This window comes from Strongylocentrotus purpuratus, unplaced genomic scaffold, assembly GCF_000002235.5.
Source record: "Strongylocentrotus purpuratus isolate Spur 01 unplaced genomic scaffold, Spur_5.0 spur5_scaffold_14, whole genome shotgun sequence".
In the NCBI taxonomy this organism is placed as follows: Eukaryota; Metazoa; Echinodermata; class Echinoidea; order Camarodonta; family Strongylocentrotidae; genus Strongylocentrotus; species Strongylocentrotus purpuratus.
Genome location: NW_022145599.1, coordinates 1809306 through 1829970, shown reverse-complemented (window position 1 = coordinate 1829970; position 20665 = coordinate 1809306). Strand labels below are relative to the sequence as shown.

General features: G+C 35.3%; 1 protein-coding gene and 1 long non-coding RNA gene across 2 annotated transcripts; one reads left to right on the top strand and one right to left on the bottom strand.

Annotated features, from left to right (window-relative positions):
- Positions 1–34: 34 nt before the first annotated feature.
- On the top strand, positions 35–5230 carry LOC584417. The gene is made up of 6 exons (XR_004063877.1): positions 35–336; positions 1093–1177; positions 1506–1644; positions 2035–2281; positions 3003–3106; positions 3593–5230. It is a non-coding gene; the product is annotated as a phosphatidylinositol-glycan biosynthesis class X protein (long non-coding RNA).
- A 348-nt stretch (positions 5231–5578) lies between these two features.
- On the bottom strand, positions 5579–14027 carry LOC584469 (sodium-independent sulfate anion transporter). Its single transcript, XM_030983955.1, has 13 exons — positions 13653–14027; positions 12830–13049; positions 12203–12368; positions 11766–11820; positions 11181–11280; positions 10664–10818; positions 10092–10164; positions 9622–9672; positions 9227–9287; positions 8279–8475; positions 7605–7804; positions 6894–7127; positions 5579–6566 (listed from the first exon to the last, which is right to left on the bottom strand). The coding sequence occupies exons 1-13, from the start codon at positions 13851–13853 to the stop codon at positions 6426–6428; spliced, it is 1854 nt and encodes a 617-aa protein (XP_030839815.1). The 5' UTR covers positions 13854–14027; the 3' UTR covers positions 5579–6425.
- Positions 14028–20665: the final 6638 nt, after the last annotated feature.

The following is a 20665-nucleotide window of genomic DNA, read 5'->3' as shown; positions in this document are numbered from 1 at the left end:
GGCGCTATCTGTAATTTCATTACGATAGGAGCATTTGCCTAACTGAGCTGAATGAGCATTGACTGCATGACTCGGTGGACGGTCGCAGAAGAAAAACGTTGAAAATTACACTTTTGTTGACGGTGAATTTTGATTTATATTGTATGGTCACATTCAGCAACTTGTGAATTCAGCGGTACTCCAAGTAAATTTCAGAAATGGTGTTAGATGTGATGCCTCTATGCGCGTGTAGCTGCCACAGAATATCTGCCTTGTTGACAATGCTTTTCTTCATTTGGCTTGGAGAAAGTGTCGTCTGCTACGCTTTAGAAAATTCTTATGAAAGATTGTCAAACGGTGAGCTGTTGAATATAGCCTTAATTATGTGTTCTAGTTATGTCATGATAAATTAATTTGCTTGTAATTGTGAATTGGAAAATGTAGTGAACTGTATTACTTATGCTATTTATGAATTATGGCAATTTATTAAGCTACATTTTATACTTACTTTTAATTATTAATTCGATCTTCTTCTTCCTCCTCATCCTTCTTACTAATCATAGTATTATCATTGTTGTTATTATTATTATTATTATTATTATTATGATCAATATAACAGAATATAATATTACCATCATTATCATCGTTTGTTTCAAATGAAAATCAATAGAATCCCTGTGGAGGGAAAAAAAAAAATCATTATGCATCGACATCATGGCCTGTTGTAAATTTGCCATTATTTTTGTTTGCACCTGCTTAACTAGGCCTCTAGAGTCACAAACATTCTCTTTACTGAATACTGTGCGTGCCACATATCTTATTGTAAAGCTATAGCCAAAGCCTGCATGTTTTAAGTAAATTAACTTAGGATAATAATAATAATAGCTCACATTTATAATGCGCCTAATACTTTGTTTCTAGGCGCGGAACATATTATTACCCCGGTCATCAGATTCAGGCTTACGATGGTTGGTTTAAGTTTATGATTCATGATAATGATGGCTTCTTGTATAGCACCATGCAGCGGCCAGTGTCCTCCTCTCATGGGCACTGATGGCATCCAGAAAAGAGCTGAACTTTGAACTTTAAATTTTTTTAATTTTTTTTTTATAGGTGTGCCTTCCAGTGAAGTACCATGTTTTCTCTCAACCTCTGATGTGATATTATCCAGGAAGAGTGCAAATCAAGGATTTCACAGGTAGACTGAAACTATATGTTGTGCAATTATAAGATATAGAGGCTTACATGTATATGTTTCACATTTGCATAGTGCAGAATATAATTTGTATATTGATCTGAATTATACTGCAAAGTATTGCAAAGTTTGACAAACTTAATTTAGCTTTAACGATACCTATTTAATTATATAGATGATGATGATGATGATGATATGATTGATAACAATAGTAGTAATATTAATAATAATTTATTTAATAATGATAAAGATAAAGTTGTTGATTTTGAATTCACTTTTATCTGAAAGCTATTCATACAATTTTCTTCTTTTTATATGTTTTCTCTGTCAGGAGTGTTCTAACCAATATGAGTGCTGTTGTTGAGTCTTCCTGTGACCAGTGTAGGTTTATGCTCCTAGAACACATGCCTGAAGGGATGTATGTAGATCCTTATCGACTCAAAACATTGCAGGAATTTGGCGCTCCAGCAGTGAGTATATTTCATTGACATTATATATGTGTGTCTGTTTATGAATCAAAATAATCTGTGTTGATCGACAACCAAAAGCTTTTCAACATTTTTTGATGTGCCAAATTATAGGCTAATGATTAAATAATAAATGGCTTACTGAATTTGCTCAATCCCACTGGTTCCAGTAGTATTGTGTTAAAACAGGCACAAAATTCAAATGTTTAATTTGTAGGTCAGTATGAAATACCAACCTTGTTTCTTCTGTATTTTTACATTTTATTCTCTGACATTTCATCATGCATTCAACTATTCACCCGTGACCAAATTAACATAATTCTTTGTGAAATGCAGTTCTGTTTCAATCACCCATCACTAAGTTACATCTTTATCCTATTGTTTCCCTTTTAGGTATTAACCCTTGATGAGATAGATGTAGAGAAGCCTGAGCATCTCTCTCCCAACCACACAATAGCTATCTATACACCTCACATCAAACCATCTACCAGTGATCACATGACTGGTCACATGACTGGTCACATGACTGCATTCATCGATCTACCAGCTCATCTCAGGTACCATGCACCATCCTATGACCCGGAAGTGAATCATGCAGAGGTCTATCTGACACCTCCTGAGCTCTTCATGCACTGCACAGGTAGGTGGGGTAGGACTTTGAGCTGACTAGAGTTAATATATACAGTAGTTCAATGTGCTCGGGAGACAATTACTCAGTAGTCCGTTTCTAAATCCTTATCTAACTCTTTAACACAAAACTTGGACTTGATGTGGTACCTAACCCTAAACCTAATGCAAACTTGATCGTTACTCAAGCTTTATTACCTCATCTGTTCTGAATATCATCATAACTTGTTCCAACAGTCTTTGAAAAGTAGTATTGATAGTAAAGCGAGCTAGTCTAACTAACACAGACACTGCATGATCAGAAAATATAATTTATTTAAACAACAGCAAACATACATATAGTTGTCAAGAGTAACTATTGAAAACTTGCACCATGATTGCATGGTGTTACTAGATTCAGTAAATTTATATTTTTATATTTTTATAATTCTTTTAATATTTCTATTTTCTAGTGAGTTAGTAGAAATTATCCCATACACGAAAGTGTATACCGGTACATTTTTTAAAGCTCTCCTTTTTGCGTTTTATACAAATTTTAAAGTGAAACATTTTTATACATTGCTGATGATATTGATTATTCTGCATTTTCATTGTTTGGTTGTATGGATGTTTGTTTTGATTATATTTCTATGCCGAACAAACAAAAAAGTGATTTATTGATTGAAAGGTAATTGTGTTCATTAACAAGGTTGTCCTTTCTTCTTTTACTCTTCTCATGTAAATGTATCATCCAGTGTGCCCTTCAGATGCTTGTTCTAATGACACAGGATTGATCCAAGCACCATGCACAGCAGCTAATCACACACTCTGCGCATGGACACCACTGGATTATACCATGGTGAGTGCATGGGTTTGTATTGATCCCAGCATCTTACCGTATCTCATTTGACCCTTGTGAAATCTCTGTTACTATATTTTCATCTCAAAGATTTACCTTTTAATAATCTTTCAAGTTTTTCTTTTATTGTAACCTTTAACCATCAGTTCTCTCCCTACCTTTCTGTCTCTTCTCTCTCGCTCTCTCCTTTCTATCCTATCAGTCTTTCTCTCTCTCTCTCTCTCTCCCTCATCGATCATTGTTCTTTTCTTCCCATGCTCGCACATTCCCAAATACTTGTATCATCTTTCTAATAGTATTCTGTGTATCTAACTCTCTACCGTCTTTTCTTTCAATCTAAATCTATGTACATGTTTTGTATAAAGAATATTCTGCCCCAAAATCTTCTTAAGATGTAGTAGAGATAATGTTTTAGTATTCTTTTATTGAATTCTTCTTATCTAGACTAATCTTGGTGTATCTCCTTTCCTCTCCTTCTTTACACAGGAAACATATGAAGAACTTGACTTCAGAGTACCAGTAGGACAGGAAAGGCATAGCTTAACAGTGACTGTAGTAACTCTCTTAGCTATCACCATAGCAATGATTGCTCTTCTTGTTGCTATGACAATGAACAAGCAGATCAAGGGAATGAAGCAAAGATGATACCGACTAGCAATAACTTCAGCACCACATGTCTAATAATTGGACGGTGGGCAATGTAGTGACAATGAAATCACATGATGAATTGTCAGCAGTTGCAGTCCAGTGTAATGTTTGAATTGGACTTGGAAGATTTCCAAAATGTATATTGAATAATAAAAGTGCAGAGGACCTCGTGATACCTTGTGATATCAAACTCATCAGAAATAACCTTGTACTGAAAATGTTGCTGTAACCGAATGAATATAAAGGACCGGGACAGCAAAACAAATCCTTGCTGCAAGGGTTTGATGTCTAACAGCATTTCTTTTATAGTGCGGTTCTACCTACACATTGTGAATGTGTCACTTATTGAATGCTAAAGAAATATTTTTAAGGCTGAAGTGCAGTAGACATTCAAGTTATTCATGGTTGTAATTTTAAGACATATATGCAAAGTTAAGTAAAAGAGTGATATCAATCTCGGGTAAATTGGCATCGATTATAAATTTTTTTCTTCTTCAATGTATTCAAACTTAATTCTTGACAGACAGTTGGTTTGAGCCTTCATCCAAATTGCAAGAATGAATTACATATTGTTCTGAAGAGGTAAGTAAGTTTAGGGGACCTGTAACCATTCATATACCTACCTGTAATAGTTCTTATTTCAATGGAAGAACACCAGGACATGATTGAACAAAGCTCAATTCATACTTATGACTACATGGAAAGAGAGAGAAAACAAAACAAGTTCTGAACTTATGTTTATTATTTATAAAAGATAGCAAATTTTAATTTGTTGTGTTTTTTCAAAACATTTTATATCATGAAAATATTCACATTACATAATCATAGAAAAGCACACATTCAAACTGTCCAGATCACAGGGGCCTAGTGTAATATGATATAGTATACTATATGCATAACTCCACTTGTAAAGAGTTTTGTAACATGTGGATTTACAGTTACCTGAAGCTTTACAAAGTATTATATGTAATCATTTGCATTAACATTTAAGTAGTAAGATCAAATGTATCTATTGCCATCAGTTTTTCAAAAATATACACCAACGGTTGTCACAATCAACATGTGCATTGATCTGTTCTAAGGTATCATTCAAAGAAAAAGTGGAATATGTTGATCAAAATAATTTTATAAAAGGAACAACAACAGATATAATTCAATATTTTCTAAAAATGTTAGATTGGGAAATGAAGATGCCTCTTTATGTGTATACAATTATAAATATGAGAGTTATGATACATCTACTTTCAAAAAGTAGGTCACAATGCTATCATCAGGATACAATAGGAAAACAAGTATAGTATAAAAATAAGCCTACAGGTACTGTATAATATAAAAAATAGTGATACTAAGTTAATTTTGTCATGAAATCTTTATATAAACACATGTTTTACAAAATAAACCTACTTTTTTTAATTGTATTAATACCATAACCTATACAAAACTAGTTAGTAATAAAGCAATCAAAGGTTTAAAGCATAAAATCTCCATGAAAGACTTATCAAACTCAGAATCACTCATACTGTTAATGTATGAAATACTGCCTGACCAAAAGGAAAGATTGTAATATTTCAATTGCTAAAGAAACATTTTCTTTACAATAAACGAGGCACAGTTACTGTTGTAGGACATGCAGTAGTTCATGTTCCATCCTGTTCCATCCTGTATGCAAGCATGGAACATAACTATATAATAATACTTATAATAGTGGGTTCTTGTATAGGGCTCATCTCACATTTTGTTCTTTTCTCAGTTTTATACTTCATGGTTTCAGTTTACCTACTTGACATTTTATGCAATAGTTTTTAATTCCTCATATTAATGTTCAGTATCGTGTCATGACCTAGTGTCATCATACATATTAATTTGATTTCCTCCTTGTGCTTTGTTTTTGTCAGCTGGTTTGTTTATGAAATTTTATACATTTTAATTACCTTCATGCTATATTTTGCAGGTCTTCTGGGTGCACCAATGAGTTGGTCGGGAAGAGGGACCATTACGATTACAGTGATTAAGTTTGCTTTTCTCTTCCCCGGCAGCCAACTGATGCACTCAGAGGACCTCCAGGAAGATTGTGCATTTATAATTGACATTCTCTTAATGTTTGTTTAATTATATTTACATTGTTATATTTTTTGTGAATTGCCGAATTAATATAATAAATAAATATATAAATAAATCTATGACACTCCTAGTGCTCCACAATGAGAATACATGAATATTTTTTTCATTAATAGCCACTGTGCTTCATCAAAGGGTGATGTGGTTTTCAATCAGTCCTTCAAACTCTACTGTGCCATCAAGTTTACAATCATATTCAGGAGTCAAAAAGATTTCAGGAGTCAAAAAGATTTCAGGATATAAGTACTTCATTTTGGTTCCTTATTTTCATTCATTATTCATCTTGTACAATCAGTGTTTTGTTTCAATTCATGAGCTTATTTAGAATTAAAGAACACTAGCTTCTCTCTCACAAACTGTTGATCCATCCAGGTGGATGCTGAAGATTGGAAGGTTTGGAGAAAGGCCATCAAGGAATGTAACATCCAACCCCACAGCTTGAGAAAATGGATGGTAAAAATCAAGGCAGCTCAAGCCATTCATAGAATTGAAAGGGTTTAAATGGAATGATTCAAATCAACGAAACAAGGACTGATGATGCAGACAAATGTAGCTAGGCCTTCACATCACCATTGTTATCAGGTTCAAGATCCTCCCCAGTGTTCTCTGCTAGACTCCAGATGGCATCTTGAACCGAGTCAAACATTCGAAGCTGGTAAATATCTCCTTTATTCAGCTGCTCCTTGATTGAAGGCTAAGCAAAGACAGAACAAAACACACATCAAGAAATGAGGATGAATGAACTAAAAGAAATTCATTAAATCAGCGTAGAGAAGAGCGAATGAGTAAACATGGAAATATTAACCACTTTTTAAGATCAGGAAATTAATGGTATTGATGGCTAAGTTTTTATTTGTACACTGCAATGCTACACATAAATTCACATTCATAACAAAAAAACTATCAACAAATTGAACTTTCAATATTAATGATATCTTAAACTTAGGAAAACTATGAATGAAATATCCTCCATGGATGTAACTTGATGATTGATCAAAATAGAGAATAGGTTTAAACTCACCAAGACATTGGCGAAAGCAGCCCTAACTCCAGCTCTTCTCAGGTCTACCATGAGATCAGACATGCCCTGGACCACTGTGTAGTCTATCATATTAACACGAGAGAAGTCCAGGACTAGTTTGGTAGGATGGTCTACAGAGGAGCTAAGTTCTGTGATCTGCTCACTGATGTAATCGATGGAAGGATAACGGATGCTACTGTCTACTGTTACCACGGCAACGGACTCCGCCCCGACCTGAGTGTGCAAACAAGAGTGAAACACTATCCAATATACGCTGACATTCTTTGATTGAATCTATTGTACCTTTAGGAGATGCAAAAGGTACTATCCTTTTTTTCTTTTTATTTCAAACTTATAGCTCCGCTGAATAGACCCATTTAAATATGTTCAAATTAATGGATTTTTCTTTCCTGAGAACCTAGTCAGTTAGGGTTAAGAGTCGCAGGTATTCGATAAACCTGCTGATAATGAATGAACTACAATACTACAGTTTTAATTAAAGAGCAAGTATGTAATATACCCCAAAACTTATCCTCAAGTTTTGATAAACTTTTACTCATTCACTGCTTTTCTGTGGACTCGGCCATTAATTCTTTGTTTACTAAAATAACAGACCAATAATCTCTTCATTTTCAGAAAAGAAAGAACACACACTTCTCGCTTCAAATGCAGTTTTTATTCGACAGTATACTAGATTGAATGATGACTGACCTGTAGTTGTTGTGAGTGTGATGCTGATGAAAGCTCAAGATCATTAATCTGTTGTGACGATGAGTCTATCTTGATAGATGGTCTAGCTACAGGGAAGAGTAAGATCACTAGATCTACCCCTATACCAATCAGCGTTCCATAGGCTACATCTAGGCCTAGTGATGCCACCAGAGTTACCAGGTATGGAACCAGGTCCAACTCTAAGCATTGGGATAAGAAGATGCATAGGCTTCAAGTTACACATCCATTCATTGTGCTTTGGGTAAACATTATTGCTAAATGGCTGTTTTTACCCTGCTAAACCTTGAAGGATACCAAATTCTATGTTTTGGATAAATGAATGAAATATGATGTAACCAGGGCGACAAAGCAAATATTATTCCAAACTTTAATCAAACCAAACACCTGATGTTACAAATTCCAAATTATTTCCTTTACACAAAATAATACAAAATTACAAATTATGTTCTAGGCTTTTATTGGTATATCAAAATATCCACTTTCCCCTACCACTACCATAAATCTGAACTTCCCAGGCTTCCAGCTAATAAAGATGTTTTGTATTTGTGATACCAGCAAACCACAAAGCTGCCTACTGAATTTATCTTATAATTCAAAACTTGAACAGAGTAATTGGAAAACTTCTTAAATTGAAGAGATAATGATAGACTCACTTCTAATTGTCCATAGTCTTTTGATGATTGGAAGCTGAATGAGTTTAATAAGAGCTACAATGATGACTGCACCAAGCGTGGCTTCGGGGATCAATCTGAAGAGGGGTGTCAGGAAGGCTAGGGCAAGCATCACCACAGCACCGGTAAAGATACCAGCAGCAGGGGTACGAACACCACTCTGAAAGTTTACAGCGGTCCTATAGAGGATAGATGATGGACAGGGTAATAATAGGAGAGGTGTTAGGAATGCAATGGCTAACATCACTACAGCCCGGGAAAACATACTCGTAAGCGTATGAACACTGCTCTGTAAGATCAAAGCAGTATTACTAAAAGTAAGAAATAAACAAACAAACAAAACATTTGAAAAGTGCATTGTCTCTAATACATGTACAAGGCCCTTATTGCAATTTATGAAAAAGATGTGCGCAATTTATGAAAAAGATGTGCACAATGAGATTGAGTATAGCGTATCAGAAGTAGTTAAACTAATTCTTTTCTTCTATTCCTCCTCCAAATTCATCTCCAATTTCCTTTTCTTCTTTCACTTCCTTCTCCCTGTAATTTTACTTCCTCCTATTGCTCCCATCAATATCACTTCGTCTTCTGGAGGAGGAGGCGCGATGGCTCAGTCGGTAGAGCCGTGGTCTTGTAATCCGGCGACCCGGGTTCGAAGCCAAGGCGATGCGCTAGTGCCCTTTGGTAAGGCATTAATCCTCATTACTAGGTCCCTCGAAGAGGACCTAATGCGATCGGTCCTTCTGTTGCTTACTAACAAACATAAGCTTGCTTTCTTATCAGTCGCGTAAAATAATCACCAATACACTAATAATTCTATTCATAATCTCAATAACAAAAATTCTGATCATTATTACCAGAATTTGATTTTGCAATTTTTTTGTTGATGTATTATAAACAAAAATCTCAAACACTTTAGTGGGCACTTACCGAGAGAAACTACCTGTTACTGGATATGCTTGCACAAAAGAGCCGGCAATATTGCACACACCTATCAAAGAAGAAAGAATATCACGTAACACCAATTTATTCTAGATTTACAATAACAATAACATTAAACATTCTGTTGAAATAGAACAAGTACCTTATCCATGAAAGTCATGATATTTAGGCTCCTGAATATGATTTGACTTTGATTTAAAAAAAACTTTTCTTGCACTCCAGCCCCAGATATTATCATCTTTATACATAGCTTAAAATACATTAGCAAGACCTCCTGATAACAGCACACAGGGCTTTAACACTGAACAGGATTCCTCAGAATACTCTAAACACCACTGCAACAAAAACTATACCATCTATAAATCAACAAATTAAAGACTTACCTATTGCTACTAGTTCTTGGTTTGGTTCAATTTTGTAGTTACTTTGACGAGCTGTAAAAAAGAAAAAAAAAATAGCTGATTAACTGCTGAAAGATGAAGCATCCATACACTTGAACAATACATGTATTACAGCATCAATAAAATTAATAAGAAAGTTATTTTTAAAATGTTGTAATCTGATCTGGTATTGTTTTATAAATATCAGAGAAAATATTTCATTTCATATATTTCTCTCATATAAAGCAATGCAAGCACAATCAATTTGTTCATACACAGACTTTCTAGACTTTCAAAAGCAGATAACATATTCTTCTTTTAAGAAAAAAAGCAACATAAAATTCATAGAGAATAAAAGACTTAATACACAATCATTACAACATTTGTACTGTATTGAGGTCATGAAATAAGAGGTAAAACAACTGGTGAGAAATGTCTGCACTGACAAATAAAAAATCAAACAAACAGCTTACCAAATCCTTTTCCAATGACGATAGATTCAAAATATCCAATAATTGGTACTAAAGCAATGCCAATATTGAAAACCTGTAGAGAAAAAAAATGAGAAGGAATTAATTGAAACATGACTAGATGAATCATTTAAGTTAGATTGAACAAATTGTGCTAATTATACTAGAGGAAGAAAAATGCCTATAATATCTCAAACCATGGAGGACAGCACATTTAAAAATATAGGAGAGGGAGACTTATTTCAGAAGTAAATAATTGAAATGATCAACACAGAGTCACAAGTATTTTCTATTTTTCATTTTATATTATTCAAACAACTTATGAGAAGACTTAGTATTCCTGACATAATTATCTTTCAGAATTAAGATATTGACAGTTTCTCCTGATAAGGAGTTTGTTTGCCCAAATTCTACATGTATCCTTTGAACCCAGCAGACATGAGACACAAGGTAAAACACTTGTTACCATAGCAGCAGTCAGGTACATGATTAAAACAAATCCTCACATTCTCATCTTAGCCAATCCATCTACATTATTCAACGACACACATGTAAATCAATGAAAAGCCACTTACCCCTAATATATTTGGTAGATGGAAGTCTGGAGGTTTGAATGCAGGAAGTCCAGTGCTGTTTATGTGACCTGTCACGGTGATGACATCAGCATGACCCGAGGACTCTAATGCTAGAGCTACTAGCATACCACATATTACAACTATGGCATTACGGGCTGCAGAGGATTAAAAAGTGTAATTATTATTCTACTACATAGATAAGACATGGATCGTTCAGCTTTCTTCAGAAGTCCCCATGTGACAACATCATACTTTCTTAAAACATTTGACTGCCACAGAAGTTACTTATAGCCAACAAAAATGTTGATATCAAATCTACCATGTTTGCACAGGTCTATAAAAGCTTTTCATTTGATTCTCGAAATTCAAAACAGATTCATAAATTGTGATAATAATACAATAAAATGAGTACACTGTACTCCTAAAGCATCATTTCTATGAACAAAGAAATTAATAACCATAGTTAGAAACCAATATCATACAATAAGACATGAGAGTTAAAGAGAGAGATTGATACCTGTTCCCATGAACCATAAGAACTTCCATAAAACTTTGGTTGCCATGGAAGCATCTTTCCAACCTTTCTTCTCCCAAACGACGGTGTCTTTTTGAATCAGCTGATGATATAAAAGATTTGGAGAATACATCAAATGAGAAGGATCTAAAACAAATTACACGTGTAAAAAATGTTTAATATATATTACCTTTTACCTATTAATTATTTTGATAGATAATATAAATGTCCAATAATGTTGACACAATGAATTTCTGCATCATAAACTGTACAATGAATTCTGTAGGATTTCTCTGGCATATAGGGCATACACACAGAATTCAATCCCGCTGAAGAAAGAGGTAAATTAGTAAAATCATGAAATCTTGAATCTATTCAAAGCATTTTGTTATCTGTGACCTTAGTTTTATGCTCATATATACAGCTTCCACTTAGATAATTATATCATGGTACAAAAATCAGAGGAAAAAAATTTGCTTCATCACGTCATCACTGAAATACTTCCATCAAATTTCGGTCTAAGAGATGATTTTCAATAATACTTAAAGATTCTAGTAAAAGTGAAGACAAACTGGTTGATTGACTTACAGTAAGTAGAACTAGAGCAACTATTGTGATAACTCCAAGAAGGACATCCCAAGGACTACAGAAAAGAAACATGAAACATTAATAAATCTAATTTCTTTCCTTTAAGTATGTTTACAGATTTATTTCTAATCCTGCTTCTCAATAATTAATTGATATAACTATCAGGATTTACAAATTAATGATGTGCTACAATGCTTTCTTCATATTCACTGTCCAGAAAATGCAATGCAATGTGGGTAGCTGCTTACCTATCTCAATAGAAATATGAAAGTTCAATACAGTGTAGTATCAACGTAGGCAGACAAATTAACAATAACAAACTGTGTGCACCAAACATGAACTACTGGTACATGTACATGGTATCATAAAGGAATGATCATTCAGGTCTCTCATTATTTCACTATAAAATTAAACAAATATTTCAGGTGGATACTTACTTTGAATCAGGAATGTGTTTGAAGGTATTATAAACATCTTCAGCAAAGCTTCCCGATGAGAAATGTATACCCAGTATATGTTTAACTTGTCCAAATGCAATGGTGATGGCCGATGCTGTAGTGAAGCCTGCCACCACTGATGCTGAGATAAAACCAGTTAGGGTTCCTAGCATAAAAAGAAGATCATTATCAATAGATGAAGGAAATTGTCAGGAGCTCTCTTTATTTATAATAATGGATATAAATATAAAAAGTGAACGCACAAGAAACAGACATACAACAACAACAACAAAATAATTAACAAACAATGAAATATTTTTTGTGTTGGAGAGGTGTGTCTTTCTCACTTCACGAACAAAATCAATAGATGGTCAAGATTTGTATATTTATTTTGCTGTAATTTTGGGTTTGAATATAGAAATGAAAAAGGAAAAGAACATATATCAAGAGTTGGCAAATGATGCATTTTTGTTCTTGTAGTTTGTGGATGTTGGATGTTGGATACAGAAGCATAATTTTGAAAAGTTGATATGGAAAGGGAAATCCTATTTAACACCTAGTTTCAGACCTATCAAATTTGAATTTAAACCAACAATAATAAAATGCTAAAGGTGAATCGATTCTTACCTAGATGAAATATGCCCATGATGAGCTGTATGACGCCACACAGGAATGCTAGTAAGATGGCATAGGAGGGCTCATGGATGCCAGTATGTTGATCAGGACCTTGTTTGCCATAAGAGGAGACCAGAAGAGACATGATGGCTGTAGGTCCTATGGTCACGTCTTTAGCTCCTCCAAGAATACAGTAGACAAAGCAACCCATGTACGACGAATACAACCCATACTAGAACATAACAATATGCATCACTCCATTATAATCTAAAGTTATTTGAGATTTACACCATAAATACTGTGAGATAAAAATAATTTAGAAGCACTTTCTTAATTACCTTACTTACTTTAACTTTCAGTAGAAATCACAGGAATCTTTATGATATGGGCTCATCAAATTGGCTGAAGCGGTAATGTCTCTGTGCTGAAGTGGGGGGAAACTTTCCCATTTGTTCCCATAAACAAAATGATTAAAATCTAAATTTCTCAAAAATATATGACTCAGGATAGTAATACCGGTATGCTATTTTGAGTAGTGTCTCAAGGGAGAAAAACAAAGATGAATGATAATTTTACACACGACAAACATTCATAACTTTCTTATTATTGTTCCGGTTTAGTTCAAATTTTTGCCTTTCTGTTTATCTCAATTTCTACTGTCATACAAAAGAATTTATTAATAGGGATGGATTGCCCTTTAACTTTAGACACAAGGTAACTGAGGCTCTCAAAGCCGAGATTAAAAGTTTTCTCACCAATCCGACCATTACCCCAATGGTTAACTGAATGACCAATTAAAAACCTGAGACTATAATATATCCAATGTTCTCCATACCTGGATGGGGAGTTTAGCAACACTGGCATAAGCTAAGCTTTGTGGGATGACCATCAATCCGACCGTTAATCCAGCCACGATATCGCTGACCAAGTAACCAAGAGAGTACCCAGGCAGCCATTTGGTGATCGGGAAACGATTCTTCCAGCTCTCCACTGAACAATAGTTCCTTGCTGCCTTCTTTATAGGGACACAATCCATGATTTCAGTCAATCACTTTGGTGTATGTTTGGTTTAGATCCAAGCCATCAACATTCTTCAGCAAATTTTGATAACTATTTCATTCATATCAAAGCACATTTGAAGGTGATCATATCACAGGCCTGACTGTTGCTTACTCCACCTGACCTCGAGCCTGTATTCGAAACAAAAAATAAGATAAAATCAGCTTTTGTATGTCACTGACAGCCCATCTGTAAACTCATTCAAATTCAACCTCGAAAAGCATAGAGCTCATTATGACTTGTCCAACCCATATGAAATGTTTCTGTACTGTTACCTTTAACCAAGATTCTGGAAGAATGCTGTGTTCTCAGCAGTCTGGCTTTCAGTTTTATATTGTATTATCAGATGCTCGGACATAGGCGCAATCCCCAGTACACACAGAATTCAATCCCGCTGGAGAGGGGCAAATTAGTAATTATACTTCAAGCCCAACATCAAGGTAAATCAAGGTAAATCAAATAAACAGTGAACAGTTGCATGTACCATATATAGCAACAGTGGTCAGTGGATCTAGATTTCAGTACTATACTTACACAGTACTGAGTTTGCATTTGATCTTTTGAATGATTTTAAAACTCAACTCAAGTTCGCTGAATAAGGGAGTATAGTCATTCATTCTTTGAATCACATCAAGGTTATCTCATCAGTTACCAATACTTTTTTCCCTGAGGGCCCAGCAATCATATTATTATCCCATGGTTTACCAAGGCAATAGGCTACACAGGCAGACAACGTTGTTGTTGTTGTTGTTTTTTTGTTGTTGTTTTTTTTTTTTTGGGGGGGGGGGTTAACTCTTATTTTTTTTCTCTACTTTGAATTAAATATTTTTCTTCAAAATTCTCTTTCAAATCTTTTACAATATATATATGTAGGGCTTCATACATGTAGTTGCCAAATGTGATTGGATGGAAAAGATTAATCTTCTTACTTGTTAAAGGTTTCCGACAAATATTCTAGACCAATCAGCTTGATTTTGAAATAGGACAGAGAGGGATAAATTCCGCACTGGAAAGTGAACGCGCTGTATGCGTAGTGTAATTCGTTGCTGGGATACAGAGTCTCAAACACGTGTTATCGATTATGTTTCCTGCTTCAAATTGTGCAAGTACGTGCATTGCTATGGAAGGGTTGGTGTCAAAATTCACTTGAAAATCTGTCTTTCGAGGCCTTTTACGACGCGAATACTTAAAATTATTTTCGCATATTCTGGAAAATACAAGAAAAAAATATAGACAATAGAAAACCGTTCCACCAGCCTTGTATACTTGAGTACTCGCACTGTTGACATCTACTCGAGTACGATTTCTCATACTCGAATACTCACCACTCAGAAATTGGGACCAAATGTCCGAATTTCTGTTTGGACTTGGAGGAAAATGGATTAGTTTGTCATCTATGGTTTTTAAAACAGCATTGTTTACTGTTATCATTATTATTATTAGAGAGTTTTCAGAGACGGACCTGGGATACTGCTGCCGTAGTATGGTGGCGGCAAAAATATTAGAAAAATAAAAATATAAATAATATAGATCTATTAGATATTTTTTTTTTATTATTTGAGTATTCGCCTGTAAGACTGGGAGTGTACTCGAGTACCTCATTAGGCTCATTACATGGTTATGCACAGCCTTAGTCTAGGCAAAGTCTTAGTTTTTCATATCATAGACTAGACCGAAAGCTTCAGTCTCTCTAATCGTCGGTTGTTCCACTGAGACTACGTCTTGCTCCACTAGACCTCCGATTATTGGGGAATGACAACAAATGTCAGTTTTATTAAAGAAATGACCCAAATCAGATGGTTATTGCTGTCTAATCATAGACATACTGGTGATTATGATAGTCATAATTGATATGAATACCTTGAATACCTTGAATACCAAAGCTTCTGGAAGAAAGCCGTCTCCAGCTGCCAAGCTTCCAGGTCTAACTTCAAGGGGGGGGGGGGGGATGTCCCAGCTTCCGGGTCTTGCACCACCATGAACTCGTACTCGCAGTCGTACTGGCTACTACTTCACTCATTCTCATACTAAATAATTTATCAATTGTTATTGATAACGTGCATTATCTTTTTTTGTTTTTGTTATGTTTGATTATTCAATATAAATGTCAGCATTTCACATTCTCTCCCCCCCCCCCCCCCCCCCCCCCCCCCCCTCTCTTCTATTTTTTTCTTTTTCTTTACACCTAATACCATTTTCCCCTAGGTCTATATACATATAACTTTCTTCTTTCTCTGTTTTTTTCTCTGTTTTGTTGTTTTTCTCGTTCCAGTTTGCTTTTTTCCTCTTGATCCCTTTGTATATATTTTCATCCTCTCCTTTTCACATTTCAAGCTATCCCTTTTGTAAATATTTCCCCCATATTTAATCATGTGTAGTTTTTGATAACTTTGAAACATTTTTAAAAGTGAAACATTAATGGATTATGTTATATGGGGACCTTGCTCTTACAAGCCTAGACCGAAAGCTTCAGTCTCTATAATCGTCGGTTGTTCCACTGAGACTACGTCTGGCTCCACTAGACCTCCGGTTATAGAGACTGAACGACTGCCTATGCCAGCCTGTGTTGAACTTATTCCGCTAGATTTTAGCCGCTAGGCCCCTCCCACAAACTTGCCACGGCCGTATTTTTATGCCCCCAAAATCCCCCAAAATGTCATTTTACCTCGTTCATTTCCAATTTTAAATTAGACCTAGGCTATAATACATCGGTTCCACTTACTAACTTGATTGATATAATCCGTTTAATGGTCCCTTTTAAGGAAATTATCGGTCAAAATCGACATCCATGTTGAAAATCTTGCAAGCCGTTCGCTGCCGTCAATCTCATCCCTTCTAGTCTATGCCGAAGGCAAAATGATTATGAAGGAAATACTGTGCGCCATCTACACGTTCGTAATGGCGTTATCACAGTTTTTCCTTCATAATCATTTCGCCTTCGACCAGTGAGGTCATCCACAGCAATCCGCCCTGAAAACGCCACCCCGCAACTTGATCCCCAGCCCTGGAACACCCCGCTGCAAAAAAACGCACAGAGCAGTAAATTAATAGATAAGGATGGAAAAACTGAAGTAAAACTAGAAGCCCTCCCTCGAGGTAACCTAGTAACATTAATGAGTGATGAGCAAATAATCTCTTTCATTACGCAACTTGTTCTCACTTTTACGGATGGAAAATCCGAGAAGGAGATTTCATCCTTAGTGAAAGTGGCAGCTGAGAGACTGCTCAAACAAAGAGTAAAACATGACGCTAAAGATGTACTGGTATAGCATAGTAATGATGATGACAGCGCTAACCATATTACAATGGAACGCGCAGGGACTTCTTAATCACGGTCCTGAACTTATAAAATACTTAGATTCATATAAAGATGCAAAGTACCATTTAATTTGTGTTCAGGAAACATGGTTCAATGATGATAGAATATTGCAAATCCCTGAATATACATGTTTTATTAGAAACAGGGAAAATCAATCTAAAGGAGGGTGTGCCATTTATGTACATGATTCCATCAACTATGAATATCCTGTCAATGACGAAGAATTCGAAATACAACATATTAAAGTTCATGTTGCTGGATCAAAAATCTCCATAATCAATTTCTATAACCCTTGCAAAAAATTAAACGAGATTGTTTTGAACAGGATGATTAACAAACTAGAATACAATCTATTCCTTATAGTTGGGGATTTCAACTCACATAATCCTGTGTGGGGTAGTGCAAAGATAGACCAAAATGGGCACACAATTGAAAATTTCACACATGACAATAACTTTATAATTTTAAACGACGGAAGAGGAACCAGAATAGATCCACGCACTGGGAAAATGTCATGTTTGGATCTTAGCATCACCTCCCCCAAACTATCTTGCCTATGCTCGTGGGAAGTTTTACGGCACACCCTTGGTAGTGACCATTTTCCCATCTCCACCCAGATATTATTGGACCGAGCAGGGAAAGTAAACAGCAACAGCGAGAAGATAAATGAGGAAACAACTTGGTCTTTTAAAAATTTTGATTGGAACACTTTTGCCGAAAAATGTGAACATAAAATTGAACATAGTGGCAACTATTCCGACCCTACGAAAATGTATAAATGTTTTATGAAAAGTTTGTCAGAGACTATTAAAGAAATAATGCCCCAGAGGGGAAAGAAAAAACATGACCCTGTACCTTGGTGGACAAAAGACTGTACACAAAGTATCAAAGAAAGAAACAGGGCTAATAATAGATTAAAAAGACACATTTCAATAGAAAATCTAAATACATATTTGAAGAAAAAATCAGAGGTACAAAAAACTCTACGCCAAGCAGAACGAAATTACTGGCAAGAATTTTGCTCAAGACTCAACCGCTTTGTACCAGAATCAGCGGTATGGTCTACCATTAAACGGTTAAAGGGGGTATCTGTCAAAAAAACAAAAAACATGTCAGTCCTGATAGAAAATGAAAAAGAAATCACATGTAACAGTGAAAAGACTGAGGCTTTCTCTAAGTTCTTCCAATCAATTAGTAATGTTAAAGAATGTCCAGAAATAAAAGAAAACAAAAATGTTGAGCAACAAGTCACGAAATCACTGAAGCGGGGAATGGAGCATATCTTGAATGAACCATTCACTCTTTTTGAATTGCAAAAAACTCTAAACACATGTAAACAATCAGCTCCTGGAAAAGACAAGATCCCTTATCAGGTTTACCAAAAACTTCCTCAGAAAGCAAAACAATATATGCTAAAGGTCATGAACTTGATATGGGATACGGGTAGCATACCTCCCAGTCTGAAACACTCTATCCTAATACCTGTGTTAAAACAGAATAAAGACCCCCGAAAGGTATCGTCGTACCGACCCATAGCACTTTCCTCATGTTTTGCCAAGATACTAGAACGGATTGTGAAGAATAGACTCCAATGGTATGTAGAAAAGAACAATATACTTCCTCCCCTCATGACTGGCTTTCGTAGTAAACGTGGGGTCACGGATAACATTGTACTTTTAGAGAATGCCATCCAAAGAAGCATTAATGTTGGTGAATATACTTTAGCAATCTTTCTCGATATTGAAAAGGCATATGACAGACTTTGTATCAAAGGCCTTATTTACAAACTATCAGTACATGGTATTACAGGTAATATGCTCGAGTTTCTCTATAACTATCTGAAAGAGCGGACTTTCCAAGTAAAGATTGGTAAAGAAGAATCAAAATTATATGAAATGTACAACAGCCTCCCCCAGGGGAGTGTCTTAAGTCCTATATTGTATAATATCATGATGAGTGATATTCCAACAGATGAATTAATCACCACATCTATTTATGCTGATGACTGTGTCATCTGGATGTCAGGTAATAACATAGAAATTATTTCAAACAGAATACAGTGCTATCTGAACACATTGAGTGAATGGTTTACTAAATGGGGCTTTCGCCTTTCACAGAGTAAATCCTTTCCAGTGTTATTTACTAAAAACAATAAAGCAAAATACCCAGAACTGAAATTAAACAACGACGCACTTTTATTTCAATCAAAGAAGCATTTCCTAGGACTTATATTTGACAAAAGACTTTCATGGAAGACGCACATAGATGCCGTAGTCCTTAGATGTAAAAAGAAACTGAACATTCTTAGGTGCCTTACTGGGACTACATGGGGAAGCTCCTCGAAATCCCTGCTAATGGTATATAGAGCATTGATAAGATCGTTATTAGATTTTGGTTGTGAAGCCTATGACAGTGCGGCTCAAAGTATAAAGAAATCACTTGACTCCATTCAATATCAAGCCTTGAGAATTTGTGCGGGAGCTCTTCCTCTTACATCATTAGATTCACTACAAGTTGAACTAGGTGAAATGCCCTTAGACTTAAGAAGACAGATGCTGGCGGACAGATTCAGACAAAAGATTGAAATGCATCGAGATCACCCTGTCATATTAAACGTTAAGCCCAGCTGGCAAATGGAACTTTTGAAGCTCCAAAAGAATAACAAGCCATTTGGATGCAGAACAGAACTAATGAAACATTGTACTATCGAACCTTACACTATACCTAGTTTCCCCCCTTGGAAAATTAATGCTCCAAAAGTGTCGATAGAATTAAGCGAAATAGTGAACAAACATGAAAACCCATCTTATTTACGTCAACGCAGTTTAGAATTGATCAGTACCAAATGGCCAATACAACTACACATCTATACAGATGGGTCAAAGGTTCCAAGTTTTGGAATAAGTTCTGCTTCTTTTTATGTACCAGCATTCTCCTTTCAACAAGCCAAACGATTGGCGGATCACACCTCATCTTTCAGAGCCGAATTGGCTGCAATTGTCCTTGCGCTTAATTGGCTAGAGAACATTAATGTGTATGTTGGCATTGTTATTTTTTGTGATTCCGTAAGCGCCCTGCTCGCCATAAAGGATGAAAAAGATATTACATTTGTAACTGAAATTATTACATTAAGTACAAAATTATCGTATCAAGGAAAACACATACACTTAGAATGGATTCCTAGCCATTGTGGTGTACACGGAAATGAAATGGCAGATTTTTATGCAAAATCTGCTTTACAAAATAACATTGAAATTTGTAATAAATTATCCTTTTCTGAAATAAAGAGTATTATTACCAGCAAGTATATAAAACTCTGGCAAGACAGATGGAATAATTCTGATAGATCTCTTAGACATATACTGCCTACAGTAAATCAACCATATGAATGTAAGTTGAACAGATTTGAAGAAAGTATTCTCCATAGATTAAGAATAGGAGTGATAGGTTTGAACTTAGATCTCTTCAGA

Excerpts from the sequence above, each read along its gene's own strand:
- LOC584469 (XM_030983955.1), bottom strand. The coding sequence starts at position 13,853 with ATGGATTGTGTCCCTATAAAGAAGGCAGCAAGGAACTATTGTTCAGTG. Across the intron at positions 11,281-11,765 it reads TTGCTCTAGTTCTACTTACT|CTGATTCAAAAAGACACCGT; the intron begins GTAAGTCAATCA and ends TTATATCATCAG. Across the intron at positions 8,476-9,226 it reads GTAACAGGTAGTTTCTCTCG|GACCGCTGTAAACTTTCAGA; the intron begins GTAAGTGCCCAC and ends TATCCTCTATAG.